The sequence below is a fragment of the Mobula hypostoma genome, chromosome 18, assembly GCF_963921235.1.
Source record: "Mobula hypostoma chromosome 18, sMobHyp1.1, whole genome shotgun sequence".
In the NCBI taxonomy this organism is placed as follows: Eukaryota; Metazoa; Chordata; class Chondrichthyes; order Myliobatiformes; family Myliobatidae; genus Mobula; species Mobula hypostoma.
The window spans coordinates 13679034-13696324 of NC_086114.1; the positions used below are offsets into that span (position 1 = coordinate 13679034).

General features: G+C 41.8%; 1 protein-coding gene across 2 annotated transcripts in view; it reads right to left on the bottom strand.

Moving 5' to 3' along the window:
* Nucleotides 1–17291, bottom strand: part of LOC134358347 (cholesterol side-chain cleavage enzyme, mitochondrial-like) — a 44580-nt gene that overhangs the window by 2454 nt on the left and 24835 nt on the right. For both annotated transcript variants that reach the window (XM_063070470.1, XM_063070469.1), the window contains exons 7-8: nucleotides 6036–6114; nucleotides 3175–3366 (exon numbers count right to left, since the gene is read on the bottom strand). In XM_063070470.1, the coding sequence (XP_062926540.1) occupies nucleotides 3175–3366; nucleotides 6036–6114 (271 nt within the window). The remainder of the gene's footprint in view (nucleotides 1–3174; nucleotides 3367–6035; nucleotides 6115–17291) is intronic.

The following is a 17291-nucleotide window of genomic DNA, read 5'->3' on the forward strand; positions in this document are numbered from 1 at the left end:
ACACATCAGGGAGGAGATGCAGGAGCCTAAAGACACACAGTCAACATTTTAGGAAAAGCTTCTTTCCCTCCACCATCAGATTTCTGAGTGGACAATGCACCAACTATGAACACTACATCACTACTTACTTCATGCCAGTGATATTAAACCTGATTCTTACATCCTACATTCTTTATAGCCCATTAAATATTATTAAAGTATCATAATATACAAAAGAAATGCAGCCAATTTGTGTACAGCAACCTTCCACAAAACACAGATAAACAGGAAGTTGAATGAAGGATAAATATTGGCCAAGACTCTAGTGAGAACTTCCTACTCTTTAAAAGTTCCTTTACCTGAGCACATAGATCACTTTTCAGTTTAATAACTCATCCAAATTACAACCACTTTAACAATACTTAGTACTGCTCAGCATTAACAGCAGGTGATCAGCCAAATCCTGGTAAGTCCTGGACTTCAGGTAAGATGGTGGCGCACTTAATCGCAGCAACCTCTCTGGGTCCAACAAATGGTGCAAATATTTGTCTGAACCATTTTTGTTGTGGTCACAAGACCTTGTTGGACATTTGAAATTGGCAGAGGAGCTGCGTGGCCTTGAGTTGTTGCACAGACCAGGCCCTCATGTTGTGGCATTGCCTGTTACAACCACTAGGGGAAGGAGGCGCCAGAGGTGGTGTGGCAAAGAATAGAGGCACAGCAGCTGTGCTGGAATCCGTGATGGGTTGAATCCTGGCCCATACAGGCCAGCTCTTCCATCAGTGCTGCCCTCCAGTATTTGGTCCCTGGAAGAAAAGTTGGATTGCCTTCATCAGTGGCTGACCCAATGTGAGATGAGGAGACGCTGCATGCTTGTTCTTGCAGAACCATGGCTCCAGGACATCCTATAAACCATTAATTTTCAGGTGTGACTGACCCAATGTGAGATGAGGAACTGCTGTGTGCTTGTTTTTGCAGAAACATGGCTCTAGGACAACATCCCATGCACCATTAATTTTCAGGCCATGCCACTCAGGGACTGGTGCTAATATTATTTTGTGACTGTATGTGCTATCATAACAATGTGTACGTGCTGTGTGCGACTGTATGTATTGTGACTGGCACTTTAGCCCTGGAGGAATGATGTTTCGTTTAGCTGTATACATGTGTATGGTTCAATAACAAATAAACTTGAACTTGAACTTGAAATGTTACAAAACAAGCAAGTGAAAATGCATTTTGTTTGCTTCTCTGTTCATTGTTTAAACCCTTTTTGTTTATCAGCTTCTCATCTCACCTCACTGGTAAATTGGTTAATATTGTCACATGTATCGACGTACAGTGAAACAACTTCTTGTATGTCACTGATACAAATTATTTCATTATAACATTGCATTGAGGTAGTACAAATAATAGAAAGCAGAATAAAGTATTAGTTATGGAGAAAGTACAGTGCAAATAGACACTAGGATGCCACAGTAGTGTAGAAGTTGCACGACACTGTTACAGCTTGGGGAGTCATTTCAGAGTTCAATTCCAACATCATCTGTAAGGAATTTGTACCTGTGACTACATGGGTTTCATCCAGGTGTTCTGGTTTTCTCCCACAGTTCAAAGATGTACTAGTTAGGTTAATTGGTCAGTGTAAGTTGTCCTGCAATTAGGCTAGGGTCAAATAGGTGGATTACTATGCAGTGTCTGTTGTTGGGCCGGAAGGGCCTGTTCCACACTGTACCTCTCAATAAAAATAAATAAGGTGCAAGGCTGTAACAAGGTAGTTTGAGGGGTCAAGTCCACCTTATTGTACTAAGGGACCATTTAATAGACATATTACAGTGGGATAGAAGCTGTCCTTGAGCCTGGTAATATTATTTGCAGGAATCATGACTCCTGAAGTGTTTGTAGATCCTCATTTGCAGTGTTGCAATATCCATAAAAATACTGTTGAAACTAGAAAAATATTTAAAATGCTGTAGAAACATAGAAACATAGAAAATAGGTGCAGGAGTAGGCCATTTGGCCCTTTGAGCCTGCACCGCCATTTATTATGATCAAGGCTGATCATCCAACTCAGAACCCTGCCCCAGCCATCCCTCCATACTCCCTGACCCCCGTAGCCACAAGGGCCATATCTAACTCCCTCTTAAATATAGCCAATGAACTAGCCTCAACAGTTTCCTGTGGCAGAGAATTCCACAGATTCACCACTCTCTGTGTGAAGAAGTTTTTCCTAATCTTGGTCCTAAAAGGCTTCCCCTCTATCCTCAAACGGTGGCACCTCGTTCTGGACTTCCCCAACATCGGGAACAATCTTCCTGCATCTAGCCTGTCCAATCCCTTTAGGATCTTATACGTTTCAATCAGATCCCCCCTCAATCTTCTAAATTCCAACGAGTACAAGCCCAGTTCATCCAGTCTTTCTTCATATGAAAGTCCTGCCATCCCAGGAATCAATCTGGTGAACCTTCTTTGTACTCCCTCTATGGCAAAGATGTCTTTCCTCAGATTAGGGGACCAAAACTGCACACAATACTCCAGGTGTGGTCTCACCAAGGCCTTGTACAACTGCAGTAGTACCTCCCTGCTCCTGTACTCGAATCCTCTCGCTATAAATGCCAGCATACCATTCGCCTTTTTCACCGCCTGCTGTACCTGCATGCCCACTTTCAATGACTGGTGTATAATGACACGCAGGTCTCGTTGCACCTCCCCTTTTCCTAATCAGCCACCATTCAGATAATAATCTGTTTTCCTATTTTTGCCACCAAAGTGGATAACTTCACATTTATCCACATTAAATTGCATCTGCCATGAATTTGCCCACTCACCCAACCTATCCAAGTCACCCTGCATCCTCTTAGCATCCTCCTCACTGCTAACACTGCCACCCAGCTTCGTGTCATCCGCAAACTTGGAGATGCTGCATTTAATTCCCTCATCCAAGTCATTAATATATATTGTAAACAACTGGGGTCCCAGCACTGAGCCTTGCGGTACCCCACTAGTCACCGCCTGCCATTCTGAAAAGGTCCCGTTTATTCCCACTCTTTGCTTCCTGTCTGCTAACCAATTCTCCACCCACACCAATACCTTACCCATACCAATACCTTATCCTGTGTTTAATGGATTCTATTAGACATGCTAACCCAAGTATTTGCAACTATGTTAATCCTTGGCAGGAAATCACAGACTTACATGAATCAAAAAGACAAATATTTCAGTCTCTGCGATCTTGCGCCCAAGGCATTGCCGTGGTCCAAACCCAAATGCAAGGTGTCTGAATCGTGTGTCTTCTCTCTTCAGCCATCTTTCAGGATCATATTTTTCTGGGTTGCTAAATATCTCTGAGTTCCTTCCCATCGCATACAGCCCCACCTGCACTAACATCTACAAGAGAGGGAAACAAGAACCAGGTAAATGATTCGTACTTTTGGGGTCTGTTCCCCTGCTACATGAACCAATTGGAATCCCAGTTGTGGACAAGTGCATTTATTAACAAAGGTGAATGATGGATTCTGGCACTGTGAATATAATCTCAAGTCCCACAATCCTATGGGTGTGCCTGTACATTCAGTGTTCACTTTATTAGGTACCTCTTGTTTGTGCCTTCTGCTGCTGTAGCCCACGTACTTCAAGATTTGACATGTTGTGCACACAGAGATGCTCTTCTGCACACCACTGTTGTAATGTGTGGTTATTTGAGTTACTGTCGTCTTCCCATCAGCTTGAACCAGTCTGGCCATTCTCCTCTGAACTCTCTCATTAACAAAGCATTTTCGTCCACAGAACTGTCACTCACTCGATGCTTATTTGTTTCTTGCACCATTCTCTGTAAACTTTACAGACTGTTGTGTGTGAAAATCCCAGGAAATTAGCAGCTCCTGTAATTCTCAAACCACCTCATTCCATGGTCAAAGTCACTTCGCTCACACTTCTTTCCCATTCTGATGTTTGGTCTGAACAACAATTGAACCTCTTGACCATGTCTACATGCTTTTATGTATTGAGTTGGTGCTACATGACTGACTGATCAGATATTTGCATTAACAAACAAGTGTACAGGAGGTTCCCAATAAAGTGACCACTAAGTGTATATGCAGGCAAAATGGAAGGTGTGAGATTTTGATTATTGTAACCTTGAGTACTGAATGGTGATTCTGTAAATTTCCTTGTTTAAGAAGGCCATAAGTAGGATATTTATTTTATCCGTCTCCAAGGTTCGTTATCTTGTCATGGTGAGTTCCTGAGATCCTGGGAGTGATGATGTCTAGTTCTTAGCTCCTCGTAGGGTTACCCATAGCAGTAGGAGCAAGAGTGTGGTTCCAGACAGAGCAATCCAACCAAGGTCTTGTCGATGGAGCCAGTCAAAGATGTTGGCACATTACAATGGCAGTAGAGGTGGAGGAAGCCTACAGCAGTGAAGGGTCTTGCATTCCATGCTGTTGGACCCTGACTCTGATCCGTCAAGGGCTGCCCGTGCATCAGCCTCCCTATGTTAAACATGTCACACATAGGCATTCTCTATTAAGGGAATAATCCTTTAGGCCCTCATACTCAATTTGAGTGATTACACTATGACTACTGTTTACTCTAATTGGAACAACGAGCAGAATTACTGTTCTTTCAGTCATAAATAAAAACAGAAAATAATGGAAATACTTCAACCAGTCTTCAGAAAAATAATCAGGGCTTAAAACTGAAAAAAAGTAGTGTTTTGGAGAAATTTGAACAACACAAATTATTAAGACATGGTTTTGGATAAATGTCCCCTGAACGACCGATTAAGACACAGTTCAATGGTGCAGGAGAATCTAAGTACTTTTGGATTATGTTTGCCTCATTAAGATAGCTGAACACAGGAGACAGCAAGTGTTACTGTGTTAAACTGATCTACATTGACAGTAGACCATACCATAAGACACAAGAGCAGAAATAGGCCATGAGGCTCATCCAGTCTGCTCTGCTATTACATCATGGCTGATTTATTATACTTCTCAACCACATTCTCCTGGCTTTTCCCTGTAACCTTTGACACTCTTACTAATTAAGAACCTATCAGCCCCAGCTTTAAATATACCCAATGATTTGGCCTCCACAATTGTCTGTGGCAATCATTTCCGAAGGTTCACCACCCTCTAGCTAAAGAAATTTCTTCTCATCTCTGTTTAAAGGAATGTCCTTGTATTCTGAAGCTGTGCCCTCTGGTCCTTAGCTCCCCCACTTCTCCATATCCCCTCTATCTAGGCCTTTCAAACCTTTCAATATTCAATAAGATCCCCCTTCATTCTTCTAGAGTCCACTGCGCACCAGTCCTGTCATTCCTGGGATCATTCTCATGAATCTCCATTGAACCCTCTCCAATGCCAGCACATCCTTTCTTAGATAAGGGGCCCCTAACTGCTCACAATACCTGCAACTACAAGTCAAAAGTCACATCTTATGGTACACTGGAGCTCTTGAAGGTTTACGTACATTCAGTGGCCACTTTATTGGGTACGCCTGTACACCTGCTCGTTAATGCAATTATCTAACCAACCAATCATGTGGCAGCAACTCAAGGCATAAAAGCATACAGACATGGTCAAAAGGTTCAGTTGTTGTTCAGACCAAACATCAGAATGGGGAAGAAATGTAATCTATGTGACTTTGACTGTGAATAGTTGTTGGTGGCAGACAGAGTGGTTTGACTATCTCAGAAAATGCTGATCTTCTGGAATTTTCGTGCATAACAGTCTCTAGAGTTTATGGCGAATGGTGCGAAAAACAAAAAAACATCCATTGAGCAGCAGTTCTGTGGCTTGTTAATGAGAGAGGAAAGCAGAGAATTGCTGACTGGTTCAGGCTGATGGGAAGATGACAGTAACTCAAATAATCATGCATTACAATAGTGCTGTGCAGAAAGACATCTCTGAACACACATGTTGAAGTGTATGTGCTACAACAGCAGACGACCATGAAAGTACATAGTGGCCAATTTATTAGGTACAGGTAGTAATAAAGTGGCCGCTAAGGATATATGCCAAAGGTGGTTGATAATGTAATTATCAATATCATACCCCAGCTGGTACATGATAATTGTGCAGCACAGTGTCTTCATGTAAGTATCGCTGTAATGTTGTAGCCACCGGATAAAGTCTGAAAAATATAAATAAATTCCCTTAGCAGAAGAACAATTGCATTGAAATTCAAAGCAGTGATACAAGTTTTTTTAAATATATGCATACTTGCAATTAAGTAGAATTGCAAAATGGGATCAGCACTTCACCTGCATGTGTAAACATGAATTCCTAGATTTCACAAAGACGTGTTTTCACATTGTAGCTGCTCGACATGCAGCAGTGATATCAATCAATATACAGTGAATGCTTGACATTACCGTTACAACAGAGAAGTCCAGAAATGCACTTAAGAAACAGCATTGTTTTGGAAAGGACAAATGGGTTTAGCAGATTATTCATCTGAGTTAATCTAGCATTTTTATGGGACGGCAAAAAAAGTTCTTGTAATATTTGAAGAGTGTTTGATCCAACATAGTTTTTATTCAACTGAATTAGTTTAAGTTTTTATACCATTAAAATCCCTTGTGGCACAGTAGCGTAGCGGTTAGCATTAATGCTATTACAGTACTAGTGTTATGTCCCACCTGATTTGATTTGCCAGTTTATTTCTAGCTACTAGGTCTCATCGCTTACTTGTAGTTTACAGCTGTTGTTGATTACTTATTACTGCATTGCTAAGTGATTGACCTTCGACATCAGGTCTGCCATTATATATTCATTCATTAGTCAGAAGAACTTGTTACAAGTCGAAGGAATTTTAATCAATATTTGAAACGATCTCTCATAAGAACACTTAGAAGTACTGTGTTTTAACTCAGCTCCTTACATGCTGTAACGCGTTGCTGACCAAAGAAAACCTCCTTCACACTACAACTATGCCGGGACTGGAGTTCAACTATCTGCCTAGTTTAAGACTCTGGGGGAAAAGCTCTTGAGCGAGGGTAGAATAGATAGTGATCCGGGTCATTTCCCACTACTGTCTATAAGGAGTCTGTATGTTCTCCCCATGACTGCGTGGGTTTCCTCTGGGTGCTCCGGTTTCCTTCCACATTCCAAAGACTTCATAGGTTAACTGGTCACATGGGTGTAATTGGGCAGAGTGTGCTCTTTGGGTTGGAGGGGCTTGTCATCATGCTGTATCTCTAAATAAAATAAAAATACACTAAAAAGTAATCTTTATTTAAATCTTTAACTCTTTCTTTATATTTTGGGGTGCTTGAAGTGTGTAATTCATTGGTAGTACCAAGACAGATGAAGCCATTGAAAGCAAGATTAATAATTGAAGATTCATCCCATCAAGACAGAATTCGCCATTCTTATGTATTCTGAAAATGGTGAGACATGTATGTATTTGTCCATCTAGGTCTGTCAATATTAAGTGAATCTTCTGTTGCACTGATACAACAATATTAAATAAATTAATTTTGAATACTTGGAATCTAAACTGGGATTGATTAAGAGTCATCAAGGAACCCTAACATTTTTTAACTAACAGGATAATTAAGAGGAAAAGAAAAATAGCATCAGTAATGATCACCAATGAAAGTACTAGCTTGTCATAAAAAAGTCTAATATTTCAAATTCTTAGGACATTTTGAGGAAATGGGACTGTTGCAACATCCTTCTCAACAGAGAGACAGTGGGCTGTGATTCTCATTCTCCAGGAAGGAAATCTACCTGGTCTAGGCCTTAGTGTAATTCCAGACCTAAGCAGTGTAGTTGCCTCCTAAATATCCCTGGAAAGAGCCATTAAACCATAGTTCAATGGTGCAATTGAATCAAAGTATTTTTGGATTGCATTTACCTCGTTCAGACAGTTGAATACAGGAGATTGCAGGTGTTAAACGAGTGTTTCACTCTTCTACATTCTTATCACCGAGTTTTAGTTTGTTCTAGTCTATTGTCTAGACGGGTGAGGAAACATTTTATGGGTTTAAGTACCCCACAAAGTATGACAAGGTAAGTGAGCCAATCTTAGAATAAATTTGATTGGGGATTTACATGAAAGTTGTTAACATTAACCACAGTGCATCATGTATAAAACTTTAAATGTGTCAATGAGTTAATTTTACCCATTTCATGATGCTCTGCAAGGTACTGCTTTGCATTTTCTTACAACATAGGACAGTACAGCACAGAAAAAGGTTGTTTGTCCCACAATGACTGCCGATCATGATCAGAAATGAAACTAATCTTATCTGCCTGAACATGATCCATATCCCTCTATTCCCTTAAGGTCCAGGTGCTTAAATACCTCTCAAATACCATTATCATTTCTCCTTCCACCACCCTTGGCAGTGCATTCCAGTCAATTGCTACTCTCTGTATAAAATAACTTGGCCAACACATCTCATTTAACTTTCTCCCTCTCACCTTACAGCTCTTCCCTCCATATTTGACATTTCGACCCTAGGAAAGAAACACTGTATGTCTACCCTATTTTATATACTTGTTTTGGGTCTCCCATCAGTCTCCAACACTCCAGAGAAAACCGTCTAACCTTTCAATAATAACAGGGTTGTTGTGGTGGGAGATTTTAATTTCCCCAGTATTGATTGGCATCTCCCTAGAGCAAGGTGTTTAGATGGGGTGGAGTTTGTTAGGTGTGTTCGGGAAGGCTTTCTGACACAATATGTAGATAAGCCTACAAAAGGAGAGGCTGGTCTTGATCTGGTATTGGAAAATGAATCTGGTCAGGTGTCAGGTCTCTCAGTGGGAGAGGATTTTGGAGATAGTGATCACAATTCTATCTCCGTTACCATAGCTTTGGAGATGGATAAGAGGAGACAAGTTAAGGAAAATGTTGAATTGGAGTAAGGGGAAACATGAAGCTATCAGGCAGGAACTTGTAAGTATAAATTGGGAGCAGATGTTCTTAGGGAAATGTGGCAAATGTTCAGGGGATATTTGGCATTCTGCAGAGGTATGTTCCAATGAGACAGGGAAAGAATGGAAGGGTACAGGAACCATGGTGTACAAAGGCAGCTGAAAATCAAGTCAAGAAGAAAAGAAAAGCTATGAAAGGTTCAAAAAACTAGGTAATGATAGAGATCTAGAAAATTATGAGGCTAGCAGGAATGAGCTTAAAAATGAAATTAGGAGAGCCAGAAGGGGTCATGAGAAGGCCTTGGCAAGCAGGATTAAGGAAAATGTCAGGCATTCTACAAGTATGTGAAGAGCAAGAGGACTAGACATGACAGAATAGGACCAATTAAGTGTGACAGTGGAAAAGTGTCTATGGAACTGGAGGAGATAGTGGAGGTACTTAATGAATACTTTGCTTCAGTATTCACTACGGAAAAGGACCTTGATGATTGTAGGGATGACTTACAGTGGACTGAAAAGCTTGAGCATATAGATGTGGTGGAGAGGTTCTGGAGGATTGGAGGGTTGCAGATGTTGTTCCCTTATTAAAGAAAAGGAGTAGAGATAGCCCAGGAAATTATAGACCAGTGAGTCTAACTTCAGTGGTTGGTAAGTTGATGGAGAAGATCCTGACAGGCAGGATTTATGAACATTTGGAGAGGCATAGTATGATTAGGAATAGTTAGCATGGTTTTGTCAAAGGCAGGTCGTGCCTTACGAGCCAGATTGAATTTCTTGAGGATGTGACTAAACAGATTGATGAAGGAAGAGCAGTAGATGTAGTGTATATGGATTTCAGCAAGGCATTTGATAAGGTACCCCATGCAAGGCTTATTGAGAAAGTAAGGAGGTGTCGGATCCAAGGGGATCCAGATCTGTCTTGCCCACAGGAGGCAAAGAGTGGTTGTAGACGGGTCATATTCAGCATGGAGGTCAGTGACTAGTGGTATGCCTCAGGGATCTGTTCTGAGACCCCTTCTCTTTGTGATTTTTATAAAAGATATGGATGAGGAAGTGGAAGGATGGGTTAGTAAATTTGCTGATGACACAAAGGTTGTGGGCGTTGTGGATAGTGGAAGGCTGTCAGAGTTTACAGCGGGATATCGATAGGATGCAAAACTGGGCTGAGAAGTGGCAGATGGAATTCATCCCAGGTAAGTGTGAGGTGGTTCATTTTGGTAGGTCAAATATGATAGCAGATCATAGTATTAATGGTAAGCCTCTTGGCAGTGTGGAGGATCAGAGGGATTTTTGTGTCTGAGTCCATAGGACACTCAGAGCTGCTGCGCAGGTTGACTGTGTGGTTAAGAAGGCATACGGTATATTGTCCTTCATCAACCGTGGGACTGAGTTCCAGAGCCGAGAGCTAATGTTACAGCTACATAGGACCCTGGTCAGACCCCTCTTGGAGTACTGTGCTCAGTTCTGGTCGCCTCACTACAGGAAGGCCGTGGAAACCATATGAGTGAACTTGACCTTTTCTCCTTGGAATGACAAAGGATGAGAGGTGATCTGATAGAGGTGTATAAGATGATGAGAGGCATTAATCATGTGGATGGTCAGAGGCTTCTTCCCAGGGCTGAGTTGGCTAATATGAGAGGGCACAGTTTTAAAGGTGCTTGGAAATGGGTGTAGAGGAGATGTCAGGAGTAAGTTTTTTTTATTATATAAAACGCAGAGAGTGGTGGGTGCATGGAATGGGCTGCTGTCGACTGTGGTGGAGGCAGGTACAATAGGGTCTTTTACGAGACTCTTGGATAGGTAGATATGCTTAGAAAAACAGAGGGCTATGGATAACCCTAGGTAATCTCTAAAGTAAGTACAAGTTTGGCACAGCACTGTGGGCGAAAGGGTCTGTATTGTGCTGTAGGTTTTCTATGTTTCTCTCTTTATAGCTAATACTCACTAATCTCTTACCCCTCACTCGGCATCAGCAAAACTACAGGAGGAAGAAATTGGGGGTTCATGAGCCAGTCCTCTTTCGGGGATTGGAGATAGAGAAGGTTGGTAACTTTAAATTCTTTGGTATTATCATATCAGAGGATTTGTCCTGGGACCACACTTAAGTGCTATTTCAAAGAAGGCACAGTAGCACCTCTACTTTCTTAGAAGTTTCAGCACGTCATCTAAAACACTGACAAACTTCTATAAATGCACAATGGAGAGTGTGCTGACTGGTTGCATCACGGCCTGATATGGAAAGCCCAAAGCCCAAGAACAGAAAAGCTTACAAATCATGGTAGTTACAGCTCAGTCCGTCAAAGGAACAGCCCTCCCCACCGTTGAGCACATTTACAAGGAGTGCTACCACAAAAAAAGACCATCATCAAGGACCCCTACCATCCAGGCCATGTTCTCTACATGCTGCTACCATCCGGAAGAAGCCTTAGGTTCCATACTACCAGGTTCAGGAACAGTCATTTCCCTTCAATTAGCAGGCTGCTGAACTAGTGTGGCTTCACTCACCTCAGCACTAATCTGATTACACAACCTACAGACTCATTTTCAAGGACTCCACAACTCATGTTCTAAGTGTTGTGTTTTATTTATTTGTTTTCGTATTTGCAGTTTGCCTTCTTTTGCACATTGGATACATATCAGCTTTCGTGTATGGTTTTTCATTGATTCTATTGCATTTCTTTGTTCTATTGTGAATGCCAGCAAGAAAATGAATCTCAGGATAGTATATGGTGACATATACGTACTTTGATAATAAATTTACTTTGAACTGTGACCTTTAATGCAGGTAGCATCCAGATGAACCTCCTCTGCATTCTCCCCCCCAAAGCCTTCAAATTCATTCTGCAATGAGATCAGAACTGAACAAACTTATTAAAGTTGGGGTTGGGACCAGAAGGGAACCCTATTTGCCAGTTGATGGGGACTTTAGCACAGTTCTACCTCCTCAAAATGCCTTGCAAATTTGAAGAATAGCTTTTGTGAGACTTACAAGGCACTGCTCTGACCATATTTGAAGTATTGTGAACACAAGAGATTCTGCAGATGAAGAAAATGCAGAGCAACATACCCAAAATGCTGAGTGGCCTGCTGAGTTCCTACAGCATTCTGTGTGTTGCTGTGGAGTATTATCAGCAGGTTTTGGTTCTCTATGTAAGAAAGATGTGCTTTCATTGGAGAGGGTCCAGAGGGGGTTTATGAGAATGAATCAGGCTGGAAATGGATCCCAAGAGAGTGAGTTTGTTGAATATCTACAAGATGGCTTTTTAGAGCAGTTTGTCATTGAACCCTCTAAGGGATCAGCTATACTGGATTGGGCCTTATGTAATGAACTGGACGTGATTAGGGAGTGTAAGGTAAAAGAACCCTTAGGTGACAGTGATTACAATGTGATCGATTTCAATTTGAAATTTGATAGGGAGAAAGTAAAGTCTGCCATAACAGTATTTCAGTGCTGTTGTGTACTGGGGCAGCAGGCACCAACAGAATCAACAAACTCATCTGTAAGGCCAGTGATGTTGTGGGGATGGAACTGGACTCTCTCACGGTGGTGTCTGAAAAGAGGATGCTGTCTAAGTTGCATGCCATCTTGGTCAATGTCTCCCATCCACTACATAATGTACTGGGTGGGCACAGGAGTACATTCAGCCAGAGACTCATTCCACCGAGATGCAACACAAAGTGTCATAGGAAGTCATTCCTTCCTGTGCCCATCAAACTTTACAACTCCTCCCTTGGAGGGTCAGACACCCCGAGCCGATAGGCTGGTCCTGAACATTTCATAATTTACTGGCATAATTTACATAATACTATTTAACTATTTATTACTATTTTCTATTACTATTCTATTACTATTTATTATTTCTATGACTATTACTATTTACTAATAGTAATATTACTATTACTATTTCTATTACTATTTATTATTTATGGTGCAACTGTAACGAGAACCAATTTCCCCCGGGATCAATAAAGTATGACTATGACTATGACTATGACCAAAGGAAATTACAGTGTTATGAGAGAGGTGTTGTCTAAAGTAAATTGGGAGGAGATGCTGGCAGGGATGACAGCAGAGCAGCAATGTCGCAAGTTTCTAGGAAAAATGAGGAAGTTGCAGGACAGATGTATTCCAAAAACAAAGAAATACTCAAACGGCATAATAGTACAACCGTGGCTGACAAGGGAAGTCAAAGCTAATGTAAAAGGAAAAGAGAAGGGTATACAACAAAGCAAAAATTAGTAGGAAGACAGAGGATTGGAAAGCTTTTGGAAACCTACAGCAAACAACTAAATTAATCAATAGGAGGGAAAATATGGAATATGAAAGCAAGCTGTCAAACAATATCAAAGTGGATAGTGAAACTTTTTTCAAGTATATAAAAAATAAAAGAGAGATTAGAGTAGATATAGGACTGCTAGAAATGAGGCTGGAGAAATAATAACGGAGCCAAGGAGATGGCAGATAAACTAAGTGAGTCTTTGTGTCAGTCTTCACTGTGGAAGACACTAGCAGTGTGCCAGATGTTGTAGGGTGTGAGGGGAGAGAAGTGAGTGTAGTTACTATTACAAGGGAGAAGGTGCTCAAAAAGCTGAAAGACCTAAGGGTACATAAGTCACCTGGGCCAGATGAACTGCACCCTACGGTTCTGAAATAGGTAGCGGTAGAGATTGTGGAGGCATTGGTAATGATCTTTCAAAAATCATTGGACTCTGGCATGGTGCCAGAGGACTGGAAAATTGCAGATGTCACTCTATAAGTAAGGAGGAAGGCAACAGAAAGGAAATTATAGGCCAGTTAGCCTGACCTCTGTGGTTGGGAAAATGTTAGAGTTAACTGTTAAAGATGAGGTTATGGAGTACTTGGTGACAAAGGAGAAGATAGGACAAAGTCAGCATGGTTTCCTTAAGGGAAAATCTTGCCTGGCGAACCTATTACAATTCTTTGAGGAGATCGCAAGTAGGATAGATAAAGGGTTTGCAGTGGACGTTATATATTTGGACTTTCAGAAGGCCTTTGACAAGGTGCCACAATGAGGCTGCTTACCAAGTTAAGAGCCCATGGTATTACAGGAAGGTTACTGGCATGGTTAGCGCATTGGCTGATTGGTAGGAGGCAGCAAGTGGGGATAAAAGGATCCTTTTCTGGTTGGCTGCCAGTGACTAGTGGTGTTCCACAGGGTTCGATGGTGGGACCATTCTTTTAATGATGTAGCTCAGTGATCTAGATGATGGAATCGATGGCTTTGTTGCCAAGTTTGCAGATGATACGAAGATTGGTGGAGGGTCAGGTAGTGTTGAGGAAATAGGTAGGATGAAGAAGGATTCAGACAGATTAGGAGAATGGGCAAGAAAGTGGCAAATGAAACACAATGTTGGAAAATTCATGGTCATGCACTTTGGTAGTAGAAATAAATGTGCGAACTATTTTCTAAACGGGGAGAAAATCCAAAAATCTGAGATGCAAAGGGACTTGGGAGTCCTTGTGCAGAACAACCTAAAGGTTAACTTGCAGGTTGAGTAGGGGTGAGGAAGACAAATACAATGGTAGCATTCATTACAAGAGGTCTGGAATACAAGAGCAGGGATGTGATGCTGAGGCTTTATAAGACATTGGTGAGGCCTCACCTTGAGTATTGTGAACAGTTTTGGGCTCTTCATCTAAGAAAAGATGTGCTGGCATTGGAGAGCGTTCAGAGGAAGTTCACAAGGATGATTCTGGGAATGAAAGGGTTATCATATGAGGAACGTTTGATGGTTCTGGATCTGTACTCGTTGGAATTTAGAAGGATGAGGGGAGATCTCATTGAAAGCTTTTGAATGTTGAAAGGCCTAGAGAGAGTTAATGTGAAAGGGATGTTTCCCATGGTGGGGAAGTCTAGGACAAGAGGGCACAGCCTCAGGATAGAGGGACATCCACTTAAAACAGAGATGCAGAGAAATTTCTTTAGCTAGAGGGTGGTGAATTTGTTGAATTTATTACCACAGGCAGCTGTGGAGCCTTGTCGCTGGGTGTATTTAAGGCAGAACTTGATAGGTTCTTGATTGGACATGGCATCAAAGGTTATGGGGAGAAGGCCGGGGAGTGAAGCTGAGGAGGGGAGATGAGGATCAGCTATGATTGAATGGCAGAGCGGAATCAATGGGCCAAATCGCCTGATTCTGCTCCTATGTCTGATGGTCTTATGAAAGGATTAATGTATGTGGAGCATTTGATGGCTCTGAGCTGGAGTTCAGAAGAATGAGGGGGATCTCTTTGAAACCTATCGAGTATTGAAAGGCCTAGATAAAGAGGATGTGGTGAGGATGTTTCCAACTATAGGAGATTTTAGGATCAGAGGACATAACCTCATGATAGAAGGACGTCCCTTTAGAAGAGAGGCAGTGAAATTTCTTTAGCCAGAGGGTAGGGAATCTGTGGGATTCATTGCCACAGATAACTGTGGTGGCCATGTGATTAGAACATAGAAAATCTACAGCACATTACAGGCCCTTCGGCTCAGTGTTGTGCCGACCATGTAACCTACTCTCAAAGCTGCCTAGAATTTCCCTACCACGTAGCCCTCTAATTTTTTAAGCTCCATGTACCTATCTAAGAGTGTCTTAGAAGACCCTATTGTATCCGCTTCCACTGCTGCCGCTGGCAGCGCATTCCACGTACCCACCACTCTCTGTGTGAAAAACTTACCTCTGACATCCCCGTTGTATCTACTTCCAAGCACCTTAAAACTATACCCCCTCGTGTTAGCCATTTCAGCCCTGGAAAAGCCTCTGGCTATCCACATGATCAATGCCTTTCATCATCTTAGACACCTCTCATCCTCCATTGCTCCAAGGAGAAAAGGCCAAGTTCATTCAACCTATTCTCATAAGGCATGCTCTCCAATCCAGGCAACATCCTTGTAAATCTCCTCTGCGCTCTCTATAGTATCCACATCCTTCCTGTAATGAGGTGACCAGAACTGAACACAGTACTCAAAGTGGGGTCTGACTAGGGTCCTATACAGCTTTAACATTACCTCACTGCTCTTCAACTCAATCCCATGGCTGATGAAGGCCAACACACCATATGCCTCCTTAACCACACTGTCAACCTGTGCAGCAGCTTTGAGTGTCCTATGGAAATGGACCCCAAGATCTCGCTGATCCTCCACACTGCCAAGAGTCTTACCATTAATATTATATTCTGTCTTCAAATTTGACCTACCAAAATTAACCACTTCATACTTATCTGAGTTGAATTTCTTAGCCCAGTTCTGCATCCTGTTGATGTCCCGCTGTAACCTCACAATCCTCCAGACTATCCACAACATCCCTAACTTTTGTGTCATCAACAAACTTACTAACCCACCCTTCTACTTCCTCATCCAGAACATTTATAAAAATCACAAAGAGTAAGGGTCCCAGAACAGATCACTACGGAACACCAGTGGCCACCGTCCTCCATGCAGAATACGAACAATCCACAACCACCCCTTGCCTTCTGTGGTCAAGCCAATTCTGGATCCACAAAGCAAGGTCTCCTTGGATCCCATGTCTTATTACTTTCTGAATGAGCCTTGCATGGGGAAACTTATCAAATGCCTTACTGAAATCCATATACAGTACATCTACTGTTCTACCTTCATCAATGAGTTTTGTTACATCCTCAAAGAATTTAATCAGGCTCATAAGGTATGACCTGCCCTTGACAAAGCCATGCTGACTATCACTAATCAAATTATCTCTCTCCAAATGCTCATAAATCCTGCCTGTCAGGATCTTCTCCAACAACTTGCCTACTATTGAAGTAAGATTCATTGGTCTATAATTTCCTGGAAATTAAATCTCCTGCCTCGCTTACCACAGTAGCCCGGGGTATATCTCGTCCGGTCCTGGAACTTAACTAACTTAATATCTTTCAAAAATTCCAGCACATCCTCTTTCTTAATGTCTATACACTCCAGCATTTCAGTCCACTGTAAGATATCCCCACGATTGCCAAGTTCCTTTTCACTGATGGATATTGAAGCAAATATTCATTCATTAATCCGCTACCTCCTTTGGCTCTAAGCACAGGTTTCCACTCTCACTGCTGATTGGTTCTATTCTCACATGGCTCATCCTCTTACTCTTCACATACTTGCAGAGTGCCTTGGGGTTTTCCTTAATCCTGCCCACCAAGGCCTTCTCATGGCCCCTTCTAGCTCTCCTAATTTCATTCTTGAGCTCCTTCCTGCCACCCTTGTAATTTTCTAGAACTCTAATAGTACCTAGTTTCTTGAACCTTTCATAAGGTTTTCTTTTCTTCTGAACCAGATTTTCTATATCCTTTGTACACCATGGTTCTTTTTACCCTACCATCCTTTCCCTGCCTCAATGGAACATACCGATGCAGTGCCTATGATTGGGTATATTTAAAGTGGAGGTTGGTACAATCTTGATTAGCAA